Source organism: Garra rufa, unplaced genomic scaffold (genome assembly GCF_049309525.1).
Source record: "Garra rufa unplaced genomic scaffold, GarRuf1.0 hap1_unplaced_918, whole genome shotgun sequence".
Classification (NCBI taxonomy): Eukaryota; Metazoa; Chordata; class Actinopteri; order Cypriniformes; family Cyprinidae; genus Garra; species Garra rufa.
Window position 1 is genome coordinate 1 of NW_027395183.1, and position 9,056 is coordinate 9,056.

At 34.2% G+C, this 9,056-nt stretch overlaps 1 protein-coding gene across 1 annotated transcript; it reads left to right on the forward strand.

Moving 5' to 3' along the window:
- Positions 1-215: 215 nt before the first annotated feature.
- Positions 216-8,514, forward strand: LOC141317402 (ubiquitin carboxyl-terminal hydrolase 13-like; the record flags this gene model as incomplete). Its single annotated transcript, XM_073833124.1, has 4 exons — positions 216-359; positions 4,316-4,482; positions 8,107-8,299; positions 8,430-8,514. Coding segments are annotated over 4 exons (589 nt in total), but the record flags the coding sequence as incomplete, so codon positions are not given.
- Positions 8,515-9,056: the final 542 nt, after the last annotated feature.

The following is a 9,056-nucleotide window of genomic DNA, read 5'->3' on the forward strand; positions in this document are numbered from 1 at the left end:
GTACCACTTTGATTGTAAATGTGCAAAATTAGAAAAAACATTTACAGTTGTATGCATGCACCATAAAATTACTTATTCGATGAACAATATTAAAAGTCTTGTAAAACTGTCAGTTATTTTTTCTTGTAGATTTGAAATACCATCTGTGTTTTTATTGTTTGTTAATAGCTGTTGATGTTGATTTGAAGCCAGTATTCTCTTTACCTTTTCCCCAGCTCCAGAAATAGATGAATCATCCGTGATGCAGCTGGCAGAGATGGGTTTCCCTCTGGAAGCCTGTCGGAAGGCAGTGTACTACACTGGGAATATGGGGGCAGAGATGGCCTTTAACTGGATAATAGCACACATGGAAGAGCCAGGTAGGACCTCATATCTTGACTGAACTGACATGATTTGAACAAAGGCATATCCCCTGTGTCCTTTGCTCATTCTTTATAAAACCATTATTTGAAATAATAATAGTAGTGATGGTTATGGTATATGTAATACATTATACTATACAAGAAGCAAATTATATACATTAGTTGGGGCCTAAAATATGCATCTGGGATGGTATTAAACGTCTTATTTGTTCTAATGGCTCTGGTCACATAGTCTAGTAATCAATAGGAAAACACTCAAGTGTCTGCCATTTTAGCTCCATTGGCTAAAAGGTTAGCCATTTTGTTGGAAGCAAAGTGTGAGGGAAAGTCTAATTGAGCAGAAGACACTGTCACCTAATTACATGCTGCCTCGAAAGGAACACTTTCATTGTAGACATTTTAGACATTTAACTCAGATGAACTTGCTGTCATTTGCATATTAGCCATCCAGTTGACATTCTTTCAAAAACTCAAGCACCATTTCACAACAGGTTTACTAAGGTGATTCTCAGCTGGTTTTGCTTTATGCCTCATGGGAAATCAAATGGTGAATCAACACAGTATTGGAAGTGTTCAATAAAAAAGTCCTTAAATTTAAACACTGAATATAACTATATGAAGTGCATAAGTGTTCACCCACTTTTTAAGAGATGCTGGTTCCAGTTTCAGAAGTATTTTTTCCATTCGTTTTTCCCAAAAAGTCTTTGTTACCAAACCAGCTACCAGTTGAATCACAACATTACAAACTTTCTTAAAGCTGCAGTCTATAAGTTTTGCCTTTTTTTTGCGATCTCTGTTTGAAACCTGCAGTTGCCCATGTTGAAAAAAATATTGTACCAGTTATGCTGGTTTTTAGTTGGTTTATGCTGGTCCTTGACAAGCAACATGACCAGCATAAACCAGCTAAAACCAGCATTTTATATAAAGAAATTGTTCCTTTAACCAAAAAGTATAACACCATTTATATTGTTTATTCAGACTGATTCGCAAACGTGGAACGCACTGGAATACAAGACGTAAGATTTATCGCATGAACCAATCTCAGTCGAACATAACGAGTCACATCCAATCAAATCGCGATGGAGGCATTGCCTCCTCTCATGTGACTTTCCCCCATTCAATCTCAATTACCCCCCAACAAACTCACTGCATGCTTTAAGAGATTTTTTTTTTAAACTCAATGGGCTCAGGGTTTTGTTGTTGCAAAGTGTTTCTTAAGAAAAATAAGTGATTTATACACTTTTTAATGTTATATTTTGCAATAATGGCATTGTTTTATTTTTGTACGACTAATTTTTTTCTCATCCAATATTTTGAGGAGGCACTTCCTACCTTGCCTCCTGTGAGGAAACGCCCTTGTAAAAGCATAGCCAATAGCAGAAGTTTAATGAAATGAATACTGGGCCAAATAATGAATTTGCTTGTCTTTATAGTTGAATTTCAATGTTTCAGATTTGGGAAATCAATTATTTGCAGTTAGAAAAAAACACGTATTGCCCTTACTATATTTACCCTCAGCTGTATTTAATGTAAATCTGGGTCATATCCATGTCTAGGTGAAGTATCTGCCTAATTAGTCTAGTTTCTACCAAGATGAAATATTTTTTTTTTCAGGACAGACCTATGACCTGTGATAATATACATACCGTGTGCTTAAGCAAACATATATTTTAACTGTCATCTATGCTGCATTCAGGCTAAATAAACCACGGAAATCTGGTGTGCTTTGTGAAGCTCATTATCTAGGTTCCAGCCACAGGGGAATATTTTATGTTGGAGCTTGTCACTTAGCTAGGCTATAAGATGAATGCATGTGACGTAAGGACTTGCGTATTTTCAATGATGGGGAAACATTCATGCCAAAGTCATTAATCCAAATGTAATTTAGATCTAAAGTGCTTTATATTATTGGACACAAAATGTTCTAGTTGAGTAGATTTAGGGTTGTATTTCAAGTATCTCGCAAGTCACCCTTGTTTATCATCGCGCTTCTGGCTAGTATACACAGTACTCACACTTGAGCGTCACCTGTGAGCTGGGAATTCTGTTCTCCTCACTTTCCTGCCCCAGTTAAGCAGCCACCTGAGATCACAAACAGACTCAGACATACACACGAGCAGAGTCTCAAGTGGTCCAAACCCCATTAGCTTCGCATCTCCTAGACTCGTGCGGCTTACGTCTGTTCCACAGCTACAGCTGGGCCTGTTCCTATATAGACACTACTGACAGTGGTTATTAATATAGTGTGCAATATACACAGATTTTTTTTGTGCTACCTTAATTCTTCAGTACTGTGGAGATGATATATGGCTAGTCTAAAGAAAGCAGAAATCCTAACTTTTTTATATTAGAAAGTAAAAATATTTTGATCTGCTCTGCCATACATATAGTCCACAAGAGAAAATAATAGTTGAATTTATAAAAATGACCCTGTGCAATAGTTTACATACACTTGATTCTCAATACTGTGTTGTTACCTGAATGATCCACAGCTGTGCTTTTTTTGTGCAAACTTTTGAACAGAATGAAGATGTCAATTTTTCTTATTTTTATACTTAAATATCATATTTTTCATATTTCTTGACCTTCAGAAGCTACAGAAGAATTTTACATTTTTTTCCAGAAGACAAAATAAGTTAAACTTACCCTTATCTTCAAATTCAAAAAGTTTTCACCCCCTGAATCTTAATGCATTGTGTTTCCTTATGAAGCATCAGTGAGCATTTGAACGTTCTGTCATAGTAGTCCCTTAGTTGTCTTCAGTGTGAAAATATGGATCTCAAAATCATACAGTCATTGTTGGAAAGGGTTCAAATATACAAAAATGCTGAAAAACCAAAGAATTTGTGGGACCTGAAGGACTTTTTGTCTTCAGGACAAACAAGGGACTCATGAATAACCATCACTAAACAAAAAAAACAACAACAACACAGTTTTAAGAATCAAGTGTTTGTAAACTTTTGAACATGCTCATTTTTATAAATTCAACTATTATTTTCACTTGTGGACTATATGCAAACATCTTTTATGTGAAATATCTTATTCAAGTCAGTACTAAATAAAAAATAACATGCTTTTGAATGACCCCTGTTATTAAGGTCAAATAATTAACATTTTGTAGATTCTGCAAGGTGTATGTAAACTTTTGACCTCAACTGTATATACCTTAAAGTCATGCTATGTTGTGATTCTACAGTATATCAAATCTGTTGTTATGCAAGGTGCACAGAATGGCCTTTAATACTTAATTACAATGTTTGTTCAAGTAGGACTGAGGCTGGTCAGTTTGTAGTTCTTAGCGGTCAATCAAGGTGGTGTCATACATTTGTTTTTCTGTGTGTGAGCACAGCATTTGATCTTGAACATTAAAGGATTAGTTGCAGACTACAGGGAATGGATTACATGGCTCGTGTTCATTTGAATTTCCGGTTTATCTGTGTAATCTCAATAGAGCAGCGAGTGTGATAGTTTCATCCTCTCTGCACATTTGGTGAATAAACTCACACAGTAGACTGAATCTGATGTTCTTTGTAAAATAGTTTGGATGTATAGTAGCGCATAATGTACTTCCATCTATTACAGGCATTGTGTGTGTGATATTTCAAAGGGATAGTTCACCCAAAAGTGAAAAATTCTTTTGTTACAAACCCGTAAGACCTTCGTTCATCTTTGAAACACAAATTAAGATACTTTTGATGAAATCTGAAAGCTTTCTGACCCTGCAGAAACAGCAACGCAAGGTCCTTACTACCTTTCTGGGTCTTGAAAGTGGTAGTTGCATTGCTGTCTTTGCCGGGTCAGAAAGCTCTTGGATTTCATCAAAAATATCTTAATTTGTGTTATGAAGATGAACGGGTTGAGTTTTCATTTTTGGGTGAACTATCCTTTTAAATGTAACTACATATGTGTGACAAAACACTTAACTTTTATGTCTCTTCTAAAACCAACTGTAGATTTTGCCGAGCCTCTGGCGATTCCCACTTACATGGAACCAGACCTGCCCAGCCTCAGCCTCCCTACTACCAGTGCACTGGACAACCAACCTCCAGAAGAAAGCATCTCAATCCTCACATCCATGGGCTTCCCAAGACATCACACAATCCGAGCTCTCAAAGCCACAGTGAGTGTCCTGCCTCACCTGCTTCATGTACAGTTGCCCAAAAAAGAATTTGGACACCTAAAAATCTATAAATGTCATTGTGTTATGATAAACTACACCTGCTGTTACTCTTCTAGGACACCTGCATGAACTTACTGCTAGTGGAACTGACTACATACATCCACAAAAAAATTACCTAGAGACCAGCTGGTCAGATGTGGTTTCAAAAATGAATCAAGATAGTTTCCAATAAAAAGTTCTAGTGTCGTTTGTTGGCAGATGACACATTTTGTTATCTAAAACTAAGAAATTCATACAGTTTAAGGGCCTTTTCCTTCAGGGATTTCAGGAAAATTCTGCATGTGATTTACTGACAATGCGCACATTAAAAAACATAGACGCAGCCAGATCATTTCCATAATGACCAGCGCAATCTACCAAGAGCAGCACAAATTACCCCCTGTTTAAAACACGTTTTTTTAGGGGGTTAAATAATGGCAAAAAAAACCCAGTAATTTGACGAGCACGAACGTTAGTAAATGTTTGAGCGTAATTTATTTTCGTACTCTCCTCCCATAAATTATGTGTCTGAAAGGGAAGCTCCTACAAATGCATATTCAGTAAGGTCAGGCACAAAAATAACTGTGTCTACACCTTTTCAGCACTAATTTTTTCAATACGTGTTTTTAGTAAATCCTGACTTTTTTAACGGCAGAAGACTTTGCGCTGGTGCTGGCTGTCTGAAAACTTGTTTATGTTTTGCTTGCTGCTAATTGTTTAAGATTCTTAGGCTGGAGTATAATTATCATACTATCACATGCACAGATGCAAAAACATGTTCCAGCATGTCAGGATCGGTTTGGTCACTTGTTGCTCATCAACCAAGCTTGTGAGATTGGAGAAGCCATCTCTTCTGTTAAACTACTTCTGGCTAACCTTCACATTTCCTTAATGGATTGAAAGTTTGTTTACAGTGTTTACGGTTATAGGAAATGTGATTTGTATTGTGATTTTAAAAAGTTCTTTGGAGATCATGCTGTTATTCAGTCAAAATTAACTTGGTAACAAAATGTTTGCTAAAAGTACATTTTGGGTTTTATTGTGTGCATTCACACTGCCAGTCAAAAGTTTTTGAACAGTACGTTTTTTTTTTTATCAACAAGCCTTGATCCAAAGTACAGAAAAAAATAGTACAATTTTGAAATATTTGTACTATTTAAAATAACTGTTTTCTATTTGAATACATTTTAAAATCTAATTTATTTCTGTGATTTCAAAGCTGAAATTTTAGCATCATTACTCCACTCACATGATCCTTCTGAAATCATTCTAATATTCAGATTTGCTGGTCAAAAAACATTTATTATCAATTATTATTATGTTGAAAAAAGCTAAGTAGAATTTTAACAGGTTTCTTTGTTGGATAGAAAGTTCACAAGAACAGCATTTATCTGAAACAGAAATCTGTAACATATAGTTACAAAAGCTTCTTTCTTTGGATCTTCTTTATTCATCAAAGAATCCTGAAAAAATATTATAATGATTTCTGAAGGATCAGAGGAAGGACACTGAAGACTGACGTAATGATGCTAAAAATGTAGCTTTGATCACAGGAATAAATTGCATTTTAATGTATATTTAAATAGAAAGCAGTTATTTTAAATGGTAAAAACACTTCAGAATGTTGCTGTACTTTGAATCAAATAAATGCAGGCTTAGTGAGCAGAAGAGATGTCTTTTAAAAAACATTAAGAATCTTACTGTTCAAAAACTTTTGACTGGTAGTGTATTTCAAAGAAATCTATAGTTTTATTCAGTGAGGGCACTTTAAATTGATTAAAAGTTAAGACATTTATAATGTTACAAAAGATTTATATTTTAAATAAATGGTTTTCTTTTGAGCTTTCATTCATGAAAAACTGCCTGACTAGAGTAATAACTGGCATTGCCGTCACAGGAATAAATTACATTTTAAAATATATGAAAAGTTTTTTTTAAATATTACTGTCAAATAAAGGCAGTAAGTGAACTTTTTTTAATAAACATCTTTTTTTTTAAGTGCATTTTATATAGTTGCATACATGAGTTTCTCCAGAATTTCCTATTTAATACACTGCCAGTCAGAAGTTTGGTTCAAAAGTTCAAAAGATTTTTAATGTTATTTAAAGAAGTCTCTTCTGCTCACCAAGCCTACATTTAATCCAAAGTAAACCAAAAACAGTACCATTTTAAAATATATGTTTCTATTTAAAATAACTGCTTTATTTTTTTTTATGTATTTTAAAATGTAATTTATTCAAAACTGAATTTTTAGCATCATTACTCCAGTCACATGATCCTTCAGAAATCATTCTAATATTCCGATTGCTGCTCAAACATTCATTATTATTATTATTATGTTGAAAACCGCTGAGTAGAATTTTTTCAGGTTTCTTTGAATAGAAACTTTAGAAAAACAGCATTTATCTGAAATAGAAATCTTTCGTAACATTATAGATTTTTTTATCATCACTTTAGATCAATTTATAGCATCCTTGCTAAATAAAAATATTAATTTCTAGAATTTCTTTCCCGAAAAAATCTCTATTCATCAAAGAATCCTGAAAAAAAAATTGCTCTGCTGTTTTAAATGTTACTACTACTACTACTACTACTAATAATAATAAATGTTTCTTGAACAGCAATCACCATATCAATATGATTTCTAAAGGATCATGTGACACTGAAGACTGGAGTAATGATGCTAAAAAATTAGCTTTGGTCACAGGAATAAATTACATTTTAAAACATATTCAAATAGAAAGCATTTTATATAGTACAAATATTTTCAAAATTGTACTGTTGGATCAAAGCTGTGCTTTGGATCAAATAAATGCAGGCTTAGTGAGCAGAGGAGACTACTTAAACATTCAAAATCTTAGTGTTCAAAAACTTTTGACTGGTAGTGTATTTTTATATTTTAGTTTTCAGTTCAGTTTTTATGAACTGTATAACTTCTCAGTCTAACCTCTCAGATCTTGTTGTCAAGTGAAGCTCTTGTAGAGTGTTTAAACAGTATTCCTTCATAGTAGGACCTGCTTCTTCTTGAATATTTCTTTGTGTTTTAGACATAGTGATGGGTGTTTTTCATGTCTGTGCATGTGTGTGTGTGTGTGTGTGTGTGTGTGTGTGTGTGTGTGTGTGTGTAAAAATAGGCTCTCAAGCAGCCAATAATAGCAGCACAGTAACAAGTAGACGTCTTCAACCTACGTCGTTCACATTTGTCCAGGAAAAGATGAGGGCGTCAGGCCACATTTGCTTTCAGTGCTGGCATTTGCAGTGAATCACGGCGCTATTTCAGATTAGTGCCTATGCCTAAATGAGTCTTTTGACCACGCTAGAATGACCTCAGTTAAATCAAGGACTTTCGACTAGTCTGAGCAATTTAAAAATGGCTCCTTGCCTGAGGATATAATTTTGGTGTTTAGTGTTTTCTTGTGAAATTAAAGCTTGCCATGTTTTTTATCTAGTTAGTTTGTTAGTAACCTACAAAAACTGTTCTGTGTAGTTAAAGCCCCTGTTTTCAAGTGATGAGAGTATTTTGTCAATGAATGCACGAGTTACAATATCATAAGGTCACATTTTCTACTTCTTGTCTGACTACAGAATAACAACTTGGAGCGCGCGCTTGACTGGATATTCACACACCCAGACTGTGAGGACGAGAGCGAGGCTATGTCAGACACGGCAGACACGGAGCCGAACGATAACAGCTTCTCGAACGCCAATGCCCACAGTGAGTCCTCGCTGTCTCCAGATCAGGACCTGTCCAGCCCCCGTGTCAGAGACGGACCTGGGCGTAAGTGCTTACAGAATACTGAGTGGATATAACAAACAGCAGTCAACACATACCGAGGATTACACTGTCTGCATACATTGCTCGTTTGATATTTCATTGCTGATGTTGTTGTTTTTTTTCTTTCTCAAAGGTTATGAACTGTTTGCCTTCATCAGTCACATGGGAGCATCCACAATGTCTGGTCATTATGTGTGTCATATCAAAAAAGAGGGCAGGTATGCTGATTATAATGTGTTTTTAATTTGCACATTTTCCTTTCGTGGATGTGTTACAATCAAAATGATTGTGGATGGACTGATTGCGGAGAGTATCTTTTGTTGTTGACAAGCACAAAACAGTTGTTCTTCAGATAATGCATAACAGAAAAGAATTTAATTCTTAGAAAGTAAAAGAGTATATATATTTTTTAACATTTATAAATGTGAAAATGAATAAGGAAATAAAAATATAATAACATTTTATTAAAATACATATTAAAACACATTTAAAACAAAAAAGTATCACTGTTTCATATAACATTTGTTACAAAATGTACACTATATGTTACATATTTTGTATTGTTCTTAAAAAATAAGTTAATGTTTATTTGATTAATTTTACAATTATATATTGTATGTACAGTACATTTATGTTTCATATATTTCATATTTTATTTGTTTATATTTACATTCATAAAGTGTTTAAAATGACAAAATAAAAAAAAATAATTCTTAGAAAGTCAATGAGTATAAATGTTTATTTTTACATATTTTTAAAT